This window comes from Pyxicephalus adspersus, chromosome 4 (genome assembly GCF_032062135.1).
Source record: "Pyxicephalus adspersus chromosome 4, UCB_Pads_2.0, whole genome shotgun sequence".
Classification (NCBI taxonomy): Eukaryota; Metazoa; Chordata; class Amphibia; order Anura; family Pyxicephalidae; genus Pyxicephalus; species Pyxicephalus adspersus.
The window spans coordinates 60717058-60738467 of NC_092861.1; the positions used below are offsets into that span (position 1 = coordinate 60717058).

The 21410-nt window shown below is 38.3% G+C and overlaps 1 protein-coding gene across 1 annotated transcript in view; it reads right to left on the reverse strand.

Annotated features, from left to right (window-relative positions):
- TDRP (testis development related protein) overlaps window positions 1–19771 on the reverse strand; it is a 46919-nt gene extending 27148 nt beyond the window's left edge. The window contains exons 1-2 of the mRNA XM_072408407.1: window positions 19704–19771; window positions 6655–6714 (exon numbers count right to left, since the gene is read on the reverse strand). Of these exons, the coding sequence (XP_072264508.1) occupies window positions 6655–6714; window positions 19704–19733 (90 nt within the window). The 5' untranslated portion in view covers window positions 19734–19771. The remainder of the gene's footprint in view (window positions 1–6654; window positions 6715–19703) is intronic.
- Window positions 19772–21410: the final 1639 nt, after the last annotated feature.

Here is a 21410-nt window from a genome sequence, read left to right on the forward strand (position 1 = left end):
AGGCTGGAGAAGATACACTTTCAGTGAAGCTGGGTGATCCAGCAAACCTGGAAGAGATCTGGTCCAAGATTGAAAACATTAGCTAGCAAATAGCAAATTACTTTGAAGAAATCCATTCCAGGTTTGATGGATCACCCTGCTTCACCGAATGGGCAAAGTTACAGTTACTCTAAACTTAACTACTCAAAACTTTTTCATGAATTTTTCACAATAAAAACAACAAAAAAAATTCTGGGAAGATATGAGCATTTATAATGCATCTCTTTTATATGACCTGGACATGTTGATTTTTTTGTTTGTCCTTCAAATATTGGAGAATGCTTCCCCTTCCTTTCTTACCAACATGAGATGCTTAAGCAAATATGGACAAACACCAGTCTGTTGTTTCTGGGAACCAATGAGAGCAAATTCAATAATTCCGTATTATTACTATTGATAAATCACAGTTCTGTACTGAGCACATTCTATGGTGTTCAAGAGTGTATATACATTATCCTAGCAAAATATCATGACTTAAAAATGACTTAAAAATGGGAAGAAAAAAAATTGAAAGTACCGTCTAGCATCCTAGCAACTTCTGATTTGGGCTGCCTTTATTTTTAAAGAAAACTCCACAGACACCATAAATATTATAGGACACAAATGCGGATCATTTTGCCATAACATTTTTCCTTGCTTTAGCAACAATGGTTTGTCCTGTACAAAAAAAAAATGATCACTACAGTGGAAGTGTTTTTTAAGGTCAATGGAATAATGAGATAATCAGTAATTAGCAGGAAAGGAAACACAATAAAATTACATTCTTAAATAAACATCATAAATCATGATAAAATAAATGCTTGACTAGTAAAAGAATACAAAGCATTAAAGCTCCCATGATAAATACATCTTGGAATAGGGCGTTTACACACAAAGTTTCCTCTGCAGTTGATTCCTCCTGTCAGGAAACACTTGTCTTATTTTTGGTGCAGAATAAACTAACAAGTCACAGTGGAAGAGGAGGACTTGCTTAGTCATCTCTAATCAGGTTTAAATTATGTTCAGCACACAGAAATGAATATTTGGTGAATATCAAACCCAACTGACCCTTATGCAGGTACTGAAAGCAGGTGCTACTGGGACTACAAAGAAGTAGAACTTCGGCACCAATCAGCACTTAAATGGTTTAACATTTGACGCTTAGATAGTAAACATTCAATGACAAAACCAGGACTAAAATGATGTGTGTAATGTGTAGGAGAAGAGTGTGAAGGAAATAACCATAATCAGTATGTGTAGGAGAGAAGTGTGGAGGGTTCTATCTTGGTCAGTACATGAAGGAGAAGAGTATAGAGGTAATGACCCAGGTCATTATGTGTGGTAGAGAAGTATAGAGGGTATGACAAAGGGCATAACATGCAGGAGAAGAGTGTGGAAGGTGGAACTCTGGTCAGTATGTCTAGGAAAAGAGTGCAGAAAGTATAACTATAGACAGTATGTGACCTATAGTCAGTATGTTTAGGAGAGGAGTGTGGAAGGTTCTAACTTGATCAGTATGTGAAGGAGAAGAGTATAGAGGTAATGACCCAGGTCATTTTGTGTAGTAGAGAAGCATGAAGGGTATGACACAGGGCATAACATGCAGGAGAAGAGTGTGGAAGGTAGAACTCTGGTCAGTGTGTGCAGGAGAAGAGTGTAGAGGGTATAACTATAGACAGTATGAGTAGGGGTGTGGAGGGTTCTATCTTGGTCACTATGTGAAGGAGCAGAGTATGGAGGTATGTGTAGCAGAGAAGTATGGAGGGTATGACACAGGTCAGTATGTGTAGGAGAAGAGTGTGGAGATTATGACCCGATTAATATGTGAAGGGGAGAAGAGCCAATGATCAGTCTGCCATGAAATGTCAGCACACAGAAGTACAGTGAGCGCTTTCTTTCCATGTAACAAACACATAAGAAAACAAAAATATTCCCATCAACCTAAATAATGACTTCAAACACATGTGCAAAGGTGAGTGTAGAGGAAATATACAGATCCAAGGCACAGCATGAGCTTGTTAATAAATGCTTAGGGCTTATTTAAAAAAAAATGTTGCCCTACACATGTGTATGTATATATACATAAATGTAAATATCATCAATAAATGTATGTTTTAAAAACCCAGTGTAGTTTATATTTATATTGTGTTTTCTATCACTTTTGTAGGACCCGCAATTCTTAACAGGAGCCATGTTCTTACTATCACATCCTCAGGTCACTACATCATCCTGTTCCTGAGTAATTGGGGTTTAAAGAGGGTATTAGCGAGCTATGTGTAGGCCAGCTATTGGGATTCAAGCAAAGAGAGACAGTTATATGTGATAGGGAACACGTTTTGATGGGCAGAGTTTTTTATGTTCTAATGTTGCCACAATGGTGAAATTTTAGGAGTTGTAAGCAACAAGTGACACCCACTTGCACCTCCACCTCCCCATTCCAGAGAAACTGGAATTCAAGGAAGGGAAGCAGACACTTATGTGTAACATGGCTTGGCAGCACATTTTGATAGATGTAGTTTTTTATGTTGTAATAAAGTTAGAGTGATGAGATTTTAGGGGATGTTAGCCACAAGTGTCCCCCACTTACATCTAAATTTTTAGTTTCCTACACCTTCCTGTTCCTATAGGTGTTCTGCCATCATGTCTGTTGCAGTATATATGGCTATTATGCCCGCTGCTCCTAATGTTATCAGTTGTGTAATAACACCAAGGATAAATCTTCATGCAGGTGAGGAGGGAGATGTACGGGGACGTGAAGGGGGTAGTGTTGGAGGGTAAATAGCTGAAGAAATGCCACCCGTTTACCACGGCACCCTAGGCCACGGCCTAGGTGGCCTTATGGGAAATGCAGCCCTGGTCAGGCTACACTGGTCACTCATTCCAGTGGTTTCCACATGTGAAACCTTCGGCCAAGAGAGCAATACCAAGGTGGAGCTAAGGCAGCATGCTCTTTAACATTAAGCTCTTGGTGACCATAGCCTAAATTCTATAAGCATTGTCTGCCCTACCTATAAATAATAAACAGCTAATAAACCTGGATTTGCCAACACAACAGCAAATTTGCAAGTTACCAATTTCCAATACATACAGATGTCCATTAGAGCAAACCTTTCCAAATCTGTATATAAGATACAGTCACAAAAATAAGAAAAACATACATATTACATGTATTCCTTAATAATAAAAAATAGTTTCTCTTCATAGTACTGTTATGAGTTAGTAACAAGTCAGCTTTAAATCTCAAATATGCCTACAGTGCAAAAATGAATGTAATATAAATGAGTGCTTTCACATTGGAATTATAAATATTACATGGTGTGACGCAAAGTTCTCATTGACACCAAAAATAGAAAGTCCAGATCACAGATCAGCAAGAAGAATTCTGGAACACATTGTTATGGATAAAGGAGACACTGATAAATCATTACCAAACTGAACAAGGAGTAAGGAGCATGGAAATAAATGCAAAAGGTTGTCACTGCTTATCTAAAACACAGTGGGGACAATGGAATAGGAGTGATTTGATTATGCTAATCAGTACAGTATGATTTATAACTTTCATACCTCCATAGATGCCTGAGGCAATCAACATCTGACTTGACACACATGACAGGATGGTGATTGGATTAAGGTGATGGAGTTGTCAATGTGGATATAAATGTTGAAGTACGTTTCCAATGCTCAAAAGAAGTGAAAAAATAGCAGTGATTTGTTTATTTAAAGTGTGTGTATATTTTAAACTTTTAGATTTACCCTCTCTATTTGTTCTTGTGACTAGGGCAAATAAACCCTCAAAACTTATGCTGCGTACACACTTGCAATTTTTGTCGTTGGAAAGGATCTTTCACGATCCTTTCCAAAGACAAGGGAGTGCACGATGCATGAACGGTGCTGTACATACAGCACCTTTCATGCTCTATGGAGAGGGGAGGGGGAGAGCGACGGAGCGGCACCCTGCTGCGCGCTCTCCCCTTCCCTTTCATTAGGATCGGCTGTCGTCCATCGTCTGTGGATCCGGCAGGACGGTCGTCCGGACGATGGACGACACCGACTGTACACACGGCAGATTTTCGCCCGATAATTGGCCGATGCCGATTATCGGGCGATAAAAATCTGACGTGTGTACGTAGCTTTAATCTGCAACCCCCCACCCCCTTTCATCCTGTGAAATGCTGTTGCAATACATTTGAACAAAAACATGAGTAAAGCTACGTACACACATCAAATTTTTCTCGCCCGATAATCGACATATATATCGACGGGCGGATATCAGGCGAGACTCTGGCGTGTCCGTGGCCTGCGCGTCGTCCGTGGATCCGTCCTGGCCGATTCACGAACGATGAACGATCCTAATGCAAAGGAAGGGGGAGAGCGAGCAGCAGGGTGCCGCACCGTCGCTCTACCCCTCTCCTTAGAGCAGAACGGTGCTGTACAAACAGCACTCGTTCAAGCATCGTGCGGTTCTTATCGTTGGAAAGGATCGTGAAAGATCCCTTCCAGCGACAAGAATTGCACGTGTGTATGCGGCTTAAGTCATAGCAGCCGGTTATTTAGAATGTGCAGCCATGGCACAGCAACAGAACAAAAACCAGAACCTAAATATTTTTATATTTTTGTTTTGATACAATGGACCACAATATACAGAATGTATACCAGCCTAAAGGTGCGTATACACTTCCAATTTTTATCGTTCAAAACGAACGACGAACGATCGATTGGGCAAAAATCGTTCGTAAAAAAAGTAACCAACGACGCCGACGAACGAGGAAAGTCGTTGGAAACGAACGACCGGACCGGCGGATCGGACGACGATCGTTGAACATCGTTCGTGTGTACGATCGTTCGTTGATCGTCCATGGTCTGAGCATGCGTAATGAACGAACGTTCGTTCACTTTCCTGTCGTGCACATAGTTCCTCTATCGCTCAAACGATCGTATCTATTGTGTGTACAATATCTACGAACGATCGTGTCGTTATCTCTATGTGCAGGATCGGTGCTATGCGATCGTTCGTAGATATCTTGCAGGATCGTTCGTCGTTGGTTTTCCAACGATAATAATTGGAAGTGTGTACGTAGCTTTACACCAGCCTTAACCTAAGTGTAAACCCCTAACCCCAAATCTTAAATTTAAACTAATCACCAAATCCTGGCCACAACAATAATCTAATCCTTAAACCAACTATTCCTTAGCACTAACTAAACTTTTCAGCTAAGAGACAATACTAAGCTTGACAACAGTGAAGTTTCCAATAAAAGGGTCACCAAATATTTGTCAGGAACCAACATGTGGTTTTAGTGCCTCGATATCTTATTTTGTTTACTCTGTGCTGCAAACACAGGGACAAGTCACATTATTAGGGATTGTTTTAGCAAGCACTTCTTTGGCCTAGAGACATTGTAGGAGTTCAGCTAAATTAGGAAATAGATTTGTTTATCAAAGCAAAGTTTTGTTTTTGGTAAACCTCTTTTTATAAACACAAATTACCCAACTGAGAAGCACATGGGAAAAAAGATAGGAAGGACAGGAATAGAATGTTAATTGCCAAGCTTAAGTAATATTTGGCCCTGATACATTACCCAAATACTCTAAATTACATTATTTGCATATGCATTATTATTAACATTCTGATGGAAAGTATAAGCCAAACTCCAGAGAAAAAACTTTTGCTTTTGATACAGTGGAGAAGGGTTAGAACCTCAGTTTGTACTGCTGTCTGTGCCCTATCAGAATACATTTCCCAATATCCTACCACCATCTCCCAAAAAAAAATAAACCATCATAAAGTATAAAAACGTAAAGTATAAAAAAAAAGGAAAAATTTGCTATGTGATAGGAAATTTTAAAAAATATAAATTGTGCCAAAGCAATACAGCATTACATCTCATGAAATAGTACTATTCCTTGGCATTCTTGTAGCCTTTTCTGCTATATTTATTGCCTATATACATGATTTTTACAGCTCTGCTGCTGTCACCTGAATATTCTGCTATCAGTTAGAGATAAGTAAGCTAAAGATAGCTTCATGCAGAGTAATAGTGTGGTACGAGGTATGGTAAGGTAAAACTTCCTAAAAGTGATTCCCGCACCTTTTTTTGTGGCCAGATGTATCATCTCCTTTACGTCCTAAAGCTTTTACACTGGGGTCTGACTTTCTAAAGCTTTGCAGTTTTATTTATTTTACAATACAGAAAAAAAGAGAGCAAGAGGTATCCACATATATCATTATATATATAAGCCCTTTGTAAACCCGGAGGACATTACCTACTTGAGCTTTCTCTGTCATTTTCTATAGTTTGCTCAGCAGAGTGCCCCGGTTTTGGACACCTCCTGCTGCTTCAAAGTAGTGAGTTATTTGCAGTCATGCCAAACTAGCACAAACCAAAATTACAATAATGGCACATGTTGAGCTCATGTTTCTTGTGATATACTTTCTAGTTGCCCTTATATATCAGATAGGAAGACAATAAAAGAAAAGGTAGACTGACATATAAGTCATATACTGTGTTAATAAAATGATAGTATTATTGCTAGATAAAAAAGAACCGCTGATGCACAAATGAAATGGAAAAATAAAAGTGGTGCTGCCTTTGAACAAAACATAATGTCAAGTAGAATTAATCATGTGACCCATACCTTTGTAGCAAGCTGTGACACAGGAGACTGCAGGTCAGCTTGGAGCAGCTGGTCCTTACTCTAAAAAGAGAGAAGCGATTTAGCACTTATCCAATTAGAAAAGCATTTTTCAAACACTGTGCTTTAGGTCATGCTGTTAAACCATTTCTGACCAACAGCTTAGTGATTATTAACGTTACCAGCTTATACAAATGGAATACACTAAAGCGATGCAAGCAAGCAAAACTCAGTAATGCACCAGGTTTTAAAGTATACCTGTAACTTGGCATTAACAATTTCTGGCAGCAAAGGCAGTTATGCAGTCCAGAAAACAATGCAAATGCGCTCAAACCAGAATATCTATAAGATTTATCTTAACAAACCTATGCAAAAAGAAAGATAAAAGCTGCCATTGGTGACTTTATGAAAATGTACAGTGTCTGAGGCTATGATGTCAGTTTTAGCTTCACCAGATAGTTAGTCACTGACCTGGAAAGGGCAGTCAGCTGGTAAAGGGTACAAGATCCTATCCTGCATACTTGTGCTGTCAGCAGATTACAGGGTAATAAAGCCAAGATCTGATTGCCCTGCACATTTAAAAATAAGTTAGAAATTGCTTTTCTGGTATTACTAACCCAAAGGTTTTCTTTAGCCTGAATGTTAGATAATTGTTCCAGTGTTAGAGTAAGCAGGTCTCTTGCAAAACCTTTAGGCAGCATTTTGGTCGCTATGCACATACTATTCACTCTGTACTGTTCAGATTCTCTCCCTGAGAACATATTTAACTGTTTGTCTTGCTGGCTCCTGCATGCAGCAGACTATTGACATTTGGTTAATAAATTCACTTGCCTGGAGCTTCAGAACTGATTTTTTTGGAAGATTGCTTTTTTGTAAGATTGTACTGCTGTTGGATTGTGACAACTCATAAACATATTTAATAATACAGATTTTTAAAGATGAAAATGCATAAAGTGTACATTTTCGTATTTTCATCAGAAATTTATCAGTCCAGATTCTTACAGTTTAATATTCTTTTTTTTTGTTTCATAATTTTCCCCATAGAGCACCAAAAACATGCACTAAAACTTTGTTTACTGTAAAGCTGCGTACACACCTGCAATTTTTCTCGTTGGAAAGATCTTTCACGATCCTTTCCAACGAGAAAAGACTGCACGATGCATGAACGATGCTGTACATACAGCACCGTTCATGCTCTATGGAGAGGGGAGGGGGAGAGCGACGGAGCGGCACCCTGCTGCGCGCTCTCCCCTTCCCTTTCATTAGGATCGGTCGTCGTCCATCGTCCATGGATCCGCCAGTACACACGGCAGATTTTCGCCCGATAATTGGCCGATACCGATTATCGGGCGAGAAAAATTTGCCGTGTGTACGCAGCTTAAGGGTGAGCTACCTCTGCTGAACTCATACTAATCACTTACAATGGAAAAAGAAACCATGATGAAAGGGTCCTATTATCTACCATGTGCCCAATGCCAAGACTTTACATAATTTAGATGTAATTCTAAGCTCCTAAACCTGCAGTTACAGACAATGGAAATCCAGTCTGGAGAAGCCACACAAATATTCCTGCTGCACTAAGTGTACGTGAACCATGTCTGTTTTCTAAGAGTTTAGGGTGAGCTAAAGTTATGGAAAATACTTATAAGCCGATGCTTCTCCTGCAGGCACCAGAATAAGCCAGGGCATAGTTTTTGCAAATGACTGGCTTTTATACTGCTCTCAAAGTTGAACTGAAATAGTGCCTTTAAGAGTTGGGTTTTGAAAAGACACTAAGGCTGCTTACACACATGCAATTTTCCTCGCTGGAAACAATCTCTCATGACAGATGAGAGTGTTGTACACACAGCACTGTTCTGCTCAATAAAGAGGGGAGGAGCGAAAACAAGTGAACAGTACCCCGCTGTGCTCTTCTCCATGGACTTGTACAGCAGTCTTTCTCCAGTGGTTGTTCATGAATCCATCAGCACAGATGAGCGATATCTGGCAACCACTAGTTAATCATCTGATGTTTTCCTTCCTTTAGTAAAAAGGAAAATTCTGTGTTCCTTACATGAAACAAACATGTAAGTAAAGATTGTTAAAGATCTTTTCCAACGTCAATTATTGCATGTGTGTACGTAGCCCAAGAGTTAAAATGAATGCAAAAGCAGCTTGAAGCTAGAGGATTTAGCCAAGGAGTCCAAATACACCAGTGAATGAACTCTGAATGTAGGCAGAGTGCACAGAGAAGCACACTTGAAATTTACCAATTTAAAGAAGTTTTATTCTTACCTTGCTGAAGGTTTGTGACTTCTGATACAGATACCAGAAGAACCCCCATGAGAAAAAGTGTTACTAATATCTAGGCTGAACCCTAGAGGGAAAGACTTTAGTAAGTCCCCTGCATTATCAATGTGCATTTATCCTTCTTATGCAAGTTTAGGTGGAATTAAAAGTCCTTCTTTGAACTCTAGAGTTTCAGGCAGGTGACTGGCGATGTGCCTTTTGTAACAACTGTTTTTACCTGCTTGATCACCACTCAGCTGTCAAAGTTTGCTGAGCTGTGCATGCGCAGCTCAACGTTGGCTGTCAAAGAAACCTGACAATCCCAGCTTTCCTTGCATGTGCCAAAAATGAATGAACTCTTGTGTGCCTGTGCAGAGTTATGTTATCCCAAAACAGCCAATCAAGATGGCCAAAGATTGTCTAAAGGTATAGGGGAGGAACAAAGATGGCAGCGTCCTGCAAGAGAATGGAAATAGGAGAGTCCTTTGGTTTTAGTTCAGGTATAAGAGTATTATTCGCAAAAAAAAAAAGAAAGAAAAAAAAAGTGACCTTCCCTATAAGCTGAAAAAACTTAATTCAACAAAAACATCTTGGTCCATTAATCTTTGAACCTGCCAGCTTCAGAAACCTAAACATTATCACATATTTGGAAAGCTAAAGCACTCAAACAATATAAGCATAAACTATACAAGTGTATTCCATAGAAATGAATTCTAAAATCTAACATGTATTGTGTAGTGTAGCAACCTAACCCCTACCTAATAAATCAACAGAGCCTCAGCTAAACAAGGCAACCCTACAACACTCACACCACAATTCACCCTCTCATCTCATATATAAAAACTACAATTGGGCAGTAAACAGCTACCAGACTTTTGAAATACAATAAACATTGCAGACAGGAAGTCATTACATGGAAGATAGAGATAAAGATTTACAACCTGTTTACAGCAATGTGGACCTATCCAACATATACAAGTTTATGCAAGTATGTGCAAGTACTAAAACTTCCAAACGCTAACAGACAACTACATTTGTAAACTTGGAAAAGATTCAATATTTTTTGCCCATATTGGATGTAGAAGATTCCATTTTTTGCATATTTATCCAACAGACAGGTCTCATATATGTTATGCTACAACACGTTCCTCTTTTCCATTTCAGAAAAATGTGATGATTAGGTCTCACAAAATTACACTGCAATGCAGATTGGTAAAAGGTCATGGTTTAAAGTTTTTTTTTCTGCAAAGAACACAAACACATTTATTGTATACATTGAATTTACATTGTGTATTATTATATACCTGATATACAATATTTGATACACAGGTACACACACACTTTGTTTACACTGCTCATGAGCTTGTGATGGGTTTACTGCTTCTTCATCCCATGGAACCTCTGCCTCTGGGGGAACATTACATGTAGATTCTTCAAGTGACAGCCCCATAGAGAATGAATGCAGTACTAGGACTGCTCACTGCCATCAGCTCTCTAATGTGCCAACGCCAGTACTTTAAAAACATAAAACGTGTAAAGTGACCCTGAGTAATTTATACAAACATGTGGAATGAAAAATTATATAAAAAAGATATCTTTATGCCTTTTTAACAAGCTTTTTAGTGTAGGCAGACAAAGGTCTGTTTTTGCATGGTTATCATGGATTACTGAATAGTGCTCGGTTATAGAAAATAAGTCTACATAATTCCAACTAAAACAGCATTAGTGTAGAACTTTATAGAGGCAATCTGTAATTATGTGTTGGCTAAACAAACAGTAATAAACAGCTTAAGAAATAGTACTATGCAAGGAATTCTAAATATTTTACATGTTGCTAAATCATCTGGCACAAAGAAAGATTAATAGGAACTGCTTGGACACTGAGATACTGGAGGCTTTTTAAACAAAAGATCAAATCAGGAATTCTGACCATAGTGACCACCTCCTGATGAATCGGGTCAATAAAACTCATTTGACTTGTCAGTCTGCTCATCAACATCGATTTACAGCTACCCAGAATGAATAATTAGATGTATGACACAACACAACGCTTATCCTAACTTGACATGGCACAGAATGCACTGTGACAAAGATATAGGACGCATATTCACAGGTATATTAACAACAAGTTTATAACACAGAGCAGGAATCTCAATCTGTAAATGTGCATTTCACACAGGCCAATTTTTACTTCTAATCTGATCCCTAATCCCATAAAAAGGAATCTGAAGTGAATACAATGGCAGATCGATCATAAGCAAACATTTTTTGTCCCTAGTTTAGACGCATAGTGATCAAATGTCCTGGTAAACACTGAAAATATAGAAATTGCATTGTATGCACAAATAATCACGCAAATCGAGCTTCAACAAGTGTAGAAACTTCTGTTGAAGGATCTTCAGCATGGTCCTGTGGTTTAACTTATCCCCACCCAGAACCAGCCTTTAGCCTGACTTACCTTTGAACAATCAGAAGGAACACAAATTTGAGCCATGTTTTGGGACTGGTGAATTATTACTTATCAATAAATCAATCGAACCACAAAAAAAGTAGTGCAACTACTTTTGGGAGATAGATCTTTTTCTAACCTACATTAAAACAATAAATTATGTTTAAAAACCACCAACAGGTAAAGAGAACAGCAGCTTGTAAGCAGAAGAAATGGGTATCAGGAACTGAATGACAAACAACAGGAAAATGGACAGACAACTGGTAAACCATCAGCAGAGTCATGGACCACCGTGAAGAGGGAAAGCTAACCATTTGTTTCAATCCCACAAAAAACCTATTGTTTCAGAAATTACTTAAAAACAGAATACTGGCCTTGAGGAAAAAGTTAATATAACACACAGTCCATCACAGCTTTCTGGCTAGCCACATACCAGTGAGAAAGCCTATATTCTGACCTTTGTCCACTGCCAAAAAGACCTACAATAAGCACACAAGCACTGGAACAAAGCCATGGAGCAATAAGCTGGCCTGGTCTGATAGTCACGTGGTCCCACTAATAGGACTTGTTAGATTCACTACTTTATTAATAGACCCCGTTAGGTTTACTTTTACTTCTTTGTGCACAAAATAGCAATGTGACCTGGAAACACAAAGGGCATAGCAAATGTTCCCAAAACTCTATGGAATATATTGGTGCATTATACAAATCAATACCATTAATCAAACCAAGAAAATATGATGCAAACATATTTAGAAATAAATTCTACTTAAATGTGGGTGAACAAAAGAGTTTACATATCTTAAATTCCCCTTTCAGAGATAGTCTTAATCCATTCCCTAAGGTCACATTGTTAAATTAGTTGGCTGCAACCAAATTACACTTTCATGTATGCATTAACATAAAAGGCACATAACTACTGCAAGGCCCTAGAGGGGAAGGCACAGCTCCCCACCCTCTAAAACATTAGTCAAAACAGTAGTTCTGTACACAAACACTCTGGGTGAAAGGAAGTTTCAATGTATGCAGTTTTTTTTCTGAAGAAGACAGGAACGTGTCAGTACATCTCTATCATCTCTACATGTCTCAACACTTCCTATATAACTGAGCTTAATTCTGGCCAGATCAAAGGAAAGGCTTCTGAACTGTTGACTTAGTCTGCAGCAAACTCATGTCAGATCCTACAAGTAAAACAAAGACAGTTGCTTTTTCTTGTTCTATTATATTCATTTATCAGACTGTATGTTTTTCTTCTTGTATTCATTAATGATATTGTAACACTGGCACCTATGCTTTATTAGAAGCCTATGTATTACTCTTATGAAGATTTTGATGAATATCAAGCCAACTTATTCTTTTAAAATTAAGTATTTGGATTTCTTCTACATGACTATAATAGATAGACAATTAAAATAGGCTTCATATCGGGGGAGATTAAAAAGGACTGTTTTATTAGAAAGTAGATATTGGTGTGGGGTTGTGCTTAAACAATTACCTACTTAGCATTAGGCTACGTACATGTGCAATATTTGTCGTTAGGAAACGAACGACTAATGACAGATCAACAATTGTTAACGATTATTTTGAAAGTTCGTATAGTGCACGATTCTGTACATGCTGTCACAATACAATCGTTCAAACGTACACCAATAACGTACACACACTAAATACGATCCTTTGAACGATGGAGGAAATGACAAAGTGTACCGCAAAGCAATCAACCCAGTCGCCCAGGACTGAACAGATCCGCCAGAATGGACGTTTGTTTCCAGCAACATTCCTTGTTCATCGGCGTGGTTGTGCACTTTTTTTGTTAATAATTATTGAACGATCGGCCGTTAATCGTTTGTTTCCAACGACAATAATTGCACGTGTGTACGTAGCCTTAACCTTGCTATGTACTTTGGCATAATAAAAAACCCATTGCATATTAAAAGGATATCTGTTTTTGGCACCAAATTCAGAAAGATGCTGCAAAATCTTCCATGTGTTTCATGAAAAGTTGAACAAGCGATTATTCAAGGTAGCAGAGTGAGCTGCAAGACTATGGAGATTGGGTACAGATCCCCACTATGGATTGATGACCCAATAAGATCAATTCGCTATATAAAGTTATTTAGATAAAGTTATAAAGTTAACGTGATTTGTCATGCCTATTTTGTGCTTGCAATTGTCCTTTGTGGTCATGGCAATCAGCAGTTACTACAGCACATAACAATAGTAATATGTTAGGGAATAATGCCTAAAGCTGCAATATGCACATGCACATGCAATAATTGACGTTGGAAAGGAATTTTCACGATCCTTTCCAACGACTAAGGACTGCACCATGCATTAACGAGTGTTGTAAATACAGCATCGTTCTGCTCTATGGAGAGGGGAGGGGGAAAACAACGGAGCGGGAGCCTGCTGAGCGCTCTCCTCCTTCACTTCACTCCATTATGATCGTACGTCATCCGTCATCTGTGGATCCGCCAGAACAGTCGTTCAGACGATGGATGATGGGTGCTGTACACACGCCAGATTCTCGTTCGATATCGGCCCTGAGCTGATTAACGGGCGAGAACCATTGGACGTGTGTACGTAGCTTTAGAATTAAAAATGGTATTGGGGTATAGGTCATCCTTGATTTAATAGTGAATTTTATCACTTTACAACTGCTAGTCCAGTTAGAAAGAACAATAGGGAACTGATATTACTTAAAGCAACTAATAGCAGATAAACAATATTTCATTATCTATATCATTCTTCAAAGGTACGTTATTTCTTGTTGCCATACTATTATGCCTCCTTTTATTATCATTGTTACTCATTTCCTGCTCCATGTTTCACATTTCTCTTCTTGTGTTTGCATTGTACCAGTTGTACATTTTGCAGAATACATTTTCACTGTAGGTAATGATGGCATTGTCAAGGTGTCTTGTTTATTGTATGATAAGCCTTCAACTAAACAGACAGCGATTTATTGGCTGATGTGCTAGTGTGTTAAATGCATGCTCCCTAGGGAAGCTGCTGGGACATCATTTCAAATGAATGATTAGCCTGCATGAACCAGGAATGTGTATTGACACCAAACCTGCATACCACCATTACAAGCACATCAAATATCAGTAGACTCTGAGAGATTACACTTGCTGCTGGGTCTTGTAAATGGGTCTTGTGCAGGCGTAGGACAGTGTGGTACTTGTTTATATTATTGACTAGTAAGTATCTGCAATGATTGTTTTATCATTTACTGCTGGATTGTGCATTCATGATATATTACAATGATTTAAATTAGATTAAAATGCAGCCATGATGAAACAACCAGAATCAGAAAAACCAACTTGGTTAGAAAGTTTTTGCCTGGTGACCAGAGAAAGCAAAATATTTACAAAAATGACCCACTCCTTACCTACTAGGGCCACCCTTCTCCCCATTTTTCACATGGGGGAACTGTTGAAAAGCTTTGAGATCCTTAGGGAACCCATGCAATAATTAGTACATCCACAGCTCACAGCAAATGAGCTTGGTGGTCAATGGGTACAATGACCATACATTGCTGGCCAGTGGGAAGAAAGCCAGCTTTACAGGAGTGACAGGCACAAACTGCTCATGGAACCCCTAGAAACTTCTGGAGGAACCCTGGTTGAGAAAAACTGGACTAAGGTTTATATCAAGACTGTTCTAGCAGTCTTATTTCTGACCTGAACACTGCATATTTCCTGTAAAAAAAATCTACCTTTTAAGCTTTCCAAAAGGAATGATTACTGACTTCTCTTCGCTGTTTTTTTAGGAAACCCCAATATGGGTCAATCACTGCAAATATTTACTGAATGGTTAAAGGTATTCTGAAAATATGGTATTACAGATCTAGTCATTGTTTCTCCCTAATAGGAGTAAAGTTTATAATTGAACACCGCAGAGACTTTGTGCTGCGTTTTGTATCCTCAGCCTCATGTTGGATGAACTAATAGAAACAGACCACAACACTTCTTCGACCGGACAAGTATTTTTCTGACATCTATTTTGTATCTGGAAAGTGCCAGCCTTTTTTGTATGTTACCAGACCTGAAATGGTGTATGTAAGAAAACCATTTCATGCCAGGCCTGACAACTACTGGCTTGAAGGAGATAAGTATCTAAGTAACCCAACATATACCAGTCCCAAGCTGTCTTTACATGTTTGCAGAAAAACAGCAGGTGCATGCAAGTACTACATTACAGTGTATTGATGCCTGCTAATATTGCTGCAGTTGGATATCACAATTCAGATACAGCCTTTTAAGTAATATTAGAACCAGCAGACACTATATTTAGGCTATTAGGCCAAATACATTTGATTTCCCAGAGGATAAATACAATACTGAATTCTGTCTAAAAGCCAATTGGCAAAGATACAAACATCACAACCAATCCCAAGCCAGATGGCACTGAAAGGCTTAAAGTACTCGTAGACATTAGATGTTCATTGCCCGATCCTCACTGTTTTGGCCTAATGGTGCTACAACAAAGAATGTCTAAAGGTAACCATACGCAGGATCTGATATACAACATAATGTAGTAGACTCCCAACCTAAATAATCCATTTACCCAGTCAGGTAGACTCTCATACTATATCATTCTCAATAGATCTAAAGGAGATTGATTGGGGTTGCAACTTGTACAGTCACCATAGGTGGACCTTACAATATTAGCATACAAATGGCTTGTATATCTGCCTTGGAATCAAAAAAACAATGAGCTAGTTTGCATCTTGTATCTGTTCTTATGCTACGTACACACGTCCAATGGTTCTCGGCCGATATCAGACGAGAATCTGGTATGTGTAAAGCGCCCGTTGTCCATCATCCGAACGACCGTCCTGGCGGATCCATGGACGATGGACGACGAACAACCTTAATGGAAGGGAAGGGGGAGAGCGCACAGTGGGGTGCTGTGCCATCATTCTCCCCCTCCCCTCTCCATAGAGCAGAACGGTGCTGTATGTGCAGTCGTTAGTCATCCAACGACAATTATTGCACGTGTGTATGCAGCCTAACTGTTTCCCTGACACAAGGGGTAAAAGTTCAATATAAACTTCATCTTGGATTTGCCAACTTCAAAACAAATAAACAGCTTTCCTGAAAAAAGTATGTGATATGATAGCATACATAGCATGGACAAAGACTGCAGGACTTCATTTTCTAGCCAGATTTGCTCAGACTTGTGAGTTGGAGCACAAATACAATACATTTGGAGCAGTAAAAACCTCATGGTATACTATGGAACAAGGTACTTTTCTCACAGTAAACACTGAGATTCAACAACATAGTTGTAACAAAATGGTAAACTTTGAGGCTTTCTTTATCACTGAAGTAGTCTGTGCAGACACCTGTCAAAAATTCAGTGAGCATCACACATCTTTAATGCATACCTAAAGGCAAAACTTTTTTCATGTTGTGAGAAAAGACAGGGAAAACCTTTTTTTTCCGTTTGTTTTGCAAGTACTATCCCTATCCATTAAAACGTTTTGGGGTAGCTATGTTATAGTGAACAGGGAGATGGTCAATTATGCATTAAGGTAGAATGGAATTAACAAGAATACCTCAGTTTTAAGTTTACGTAGTAGTTTTGTGTATTTAATAATTAAAACTAACACATGCGATAAATAATTTATGAAATTTGGGTAAACGTAAGATTATGAATGACATAAGCTCACCAGGGATCAACAGAGGATTTTTACAAGTGAGATGACATCACCTCTTTGCTATGTGTGCCCCTGATTGAACAAACAATCATTCTCAATTACATTCCTATTGTCTAAAATAAAAACAATACTATCCGCCAAAATAATGTAATTTAGGATGTCTGTAAAAGGAAATAAACCACAATAAGCTTCATAAACACATTTTAGCACATTGCCAACCGGATATACAACATACCATAGCCTAATACATAAAAATGTGGTTTTGGGGGCATTATTCCTAAACATCTTTATAGAAAGCAGAAGAGTTCAACCATACTGTGTGTCTGCAGGTGGACTGAATCTGAACTCCAGCATTCCCTTAAGTTATACACAATTATAAAATTTCTGCTTCGGTAACGACTCCTTAAAATATGTATTAAAAGCTGAAACAAGATAGAGCCCCTGGCTGATGAACATCCAACATTAGCTAGCTCTTTCCTCCACAACTTACTGTCCCTGAACAACCCTTTTCATTAAATAGATTTTAGTTCTGAAGATTTAGCAAAAGCTACCATTGTTAGCCAACTTATAAAAATCTTAGTTGCCTATCTGTCTCTGCCTTCAGTAGTTCAGAGCCACAGAATGATTAAACAGGCTGCACAAAAATGTCGAAAAGTTCTGGATTAATTTATCTATACATGTCTCCACCATGTAATTCAGCACTCAAGGCTCTGTATTTTTCTTTGTTCTTTAAAAGCTTTTGTGAAATATAGTGCAATATTATTATTATTTATAACTAGTATTTATATAGCGTTGACATATTATACAGCACTTTATATATATATATATATACTGACATAATATAAAAGAGAGAGGGAAAAGACAGGCTTTTATAGGCAGAAGATATACTTGTATAAAAACTCTATTAGGTATTTGTTTGTTACTCTAGAACTAGACAAAGTCCTATTGCTCTAGACTATTGCTAACACAGTTCTACTATGGTATTTAATCATAGGTTACATATCATGTCACAGAGCGTTAATTGATGTCAGCAGTGTCTCAGGTCCCGACGCGTTTCGCCCTACAGGGCTTCCTTAGGGAATTGGGAGACTTGGTCTTTGCTGATGATTAACCACAGAAAACACAGTAAGTAACATCAAATTATGGTAACCAAAGTTCCTAATGGTGAAAAGACTAATAGGATCGTTTGTACATTTTGAGAGCTGGTCGTTATTCAATTGTAGACTTGCCTATATTTATGATGATTGTGAATGTTTCAGAGATATGTACGATAGGAACACTCATAGTGAGAAATCCCTGATACATGGGCGTATTATCCACCTAAATGTTAATGAATCTGCTTGTTGTCCGTTAGAAGAATTGCTACATGTTGTTGAATCTCTAATGCAGGGGTGTCAAACTCAAATACACAGAGGGCCAAAAATAAAAACTTTTGCAAAGTCGCGGGCCAACCTTGAAATTTATTGATAAAATTGGTGAAGTTTTTCACTCTCATTAGATAAAAAACCTTTTTTTTTATGGAAACAAGGATGTTTTGCTTCACATTCAATCTGGAACAAGCCTATAATAGAAAAATTATAGGGATCATAAAATAATAATTTTATTTAAGAAAAAATCCTATGCCTTTCTCTGTTTGTATCCAACCATTCAAGTCCATGCAAGGAGTAGCAAGGAAAAGTACAGCTGAGGAGGAATGCTGGAAAAATGCCAGACACAGCCAATGCTGGGCTGGAACTCCCTCTTCATTGAAATAGCAGGCCTACTAAAATTCCCGGCATTACTTGCAGCTATAAAACAGTCCAATGCAGGGCCACGCATAGGCAGAGAGCCCGCTGGTCTTTACATGCAAGTCATGCCGGGAACTGTAGTATGTAGGCCTATTTCAATGCAGCGGAGGGCCAGCTGCATTTTATATTTAGGATTCCTTTGGGGGCCAAAACAAAAAAAAAGGAAGCTGGGGGGGCAGATTTAGCCAGGTTTGACACCCCTGCTCTAATGCATTCTTTGTAACACACGTTAGGGCTGGTATATGTTTTTCTGTCAGTTTTGTGTGAATTCTCGTATGGTTTAATGTGTTCCAAGCTTAATATGACACATTGTTTTCGTGGGAAGGCACGTTATTTAGGGCCTTTTCTTGTTGGGGTAAAATGGTAGGGGTGAGATGATCTTTCACTGTTGGATCTCCCCATTACCACCCACCATGAACATGTTCCAAATTAAACAGCACCATTAGTTCAGAAAGAACTGGATTGAGTCTTCATTGCACATGAAACATGAGCAAATTTTTTCTTTGACAAATGGGAAATTTCAACTTTTCAACTTTAAATCCCTCCCCTTTCAGTATACCACCTGATATATAACTAAGATATCAGAGGGGGTCCCCTCAATCTCTAATCAGTATGTGCAGTTTTTCCTTTGACTCTCCTCCATTGGATCTTTTCTGCTTATTCCGTAAAACCACTATCCGAACCGAAGTCTTATCCTGTCAAATGTGTCAAACGAGTCTTCTGTTGCATGTGGTTTACTCTTTTGAAATTCATTGTTCTCATGTTCTTATAAAACTTTTATTTGTGTACCGTTACACAATTAAGTATATGTGACACTGCTGATTATGTTTATAATATGTTTTCAGTCAATTACTACTGTTATCTGTTCTGATTTGCTGACCTCAGTACAAAGGTAGACATCCTCCCCCATCTCAAATAGCTGGGAGGTCTGATTTCTTGTTTTTATATTTTTCTAAATAGAGAAAAAAAAAAAAAAGATGTCAACTTCTTAGCCAACATCTAAAGAAGCCTTCTGCTACCCATTACTACATACATAATAAACAGAATGTTAATAAGTAAACCTGTGCCTTTATTATACGAGTGACCTAACAGGAGGTATACATAAACCGAACTCTTCTGGTTTGGTAATGATCAGGAGGAGCTCACATTAATACATACCCTATTGGGAAAATAAGGTATAATCAGCATTTATCTCATGTATTGTGTCATACAAGACATCATTTTACTTCAGTGAGACCACAATGACCTCTGGACTGATTACCAGTATTTAACTGTAAATTCCAGTTCTCCAGTAGGTCTATAACAACTTAGTTTTATGCTAGTAAAAGCTAGTAAAAGTAAAAAGCGTGTGTCCTTAATAAAATTTCCCACTAATATACTTAAAAAAATATAATAAAAGGAGACTGATAACAACTGAAAAAGTCATTCTTCATAAAAGATCTAATAAAGTGGCCCTATACTGAAACAGTATGATGTTAGCTGTTATTGCTAAACTCATTGTAAAGAATGGTATTTGCCTGAAGCTGATGCTGATCTTTCAGTTTCAGTAGTTTCAGTCCCACGCACGAAACAAGCATGAAGATAGCTGCATGGCCCCAATAACAGGCTCTATTCCTAAACATCAGTGCCCCCCCCCCCGCCCCCTGGTGCCTGCTGAATGTCTTCACGGGTTCATGTAGAACTTAACATCTACAAAAGTATATTTCACCAATAGCAATGAAAATGCAGAACATCTGATTCAAAACACAGCAAACCAAACCACAGTGCTTAATATGTTACAAGGCCCTGCACCTGGTTTTCAGCACCTTTTGTGTCCTGCACCTGTTTATTCTGAAATTCACTGAATTTACATAATCACATTTCTGATCAAGAAACCCTTTCACATTGAGTAAAAACATAAACTGATTTCATCTCGCTTACTTTTTTGTGGATAAAAATAGAAACCATAATGAAAATCATGCAGAAAAAAACTGCATCATGTAACCCCAAATAAATTCTATGTTAAGACAATCAGACAATTGGGTCTATTAAAAAATCAATAAATGTGACATTCAATGTAACATTCTCTGGTGGAGAATTTATTATGGCCATTGAAACACATGGACCTGGAAGATTCCCAGGAGGAATTGTTTTAGTGAATGTCAGATTCATTGCTTTTAAAATAGACCCATTTCAGTAGTCCAGTAAAAGACCTCCACTACTATCTCCAGGGTATTGTGGGTTTAAGTTTATCCTTGCCAAAATCTGCCAGCCATGTACTGTTTGTTCCACAATAACCTCAATAAGACTGTAAAGCTTTCTAACAAACCACAAAATGGATGCATTTTCACATCAGATGACTAAAAGTCTGAAAAAAGAACTGTTTATGTTGTCCTGGGAACAAATTAATTTCTGTCTTTTATTTGCTTTCTTTTAGAACCATGAAGAAGAAATCAGACTGTCCATCTTACTCCGACCTGGAAAGAAATGAACTAATGACATGGGGAAGAGAAAACATAAGTGTGCAAGCTTTCTCCAGTAAGAGGAGTTTCTTGTTTGAGGACACATAGGTCTGAGTGAGGGAGTTCATGATTCTTTGGTAGTGGGG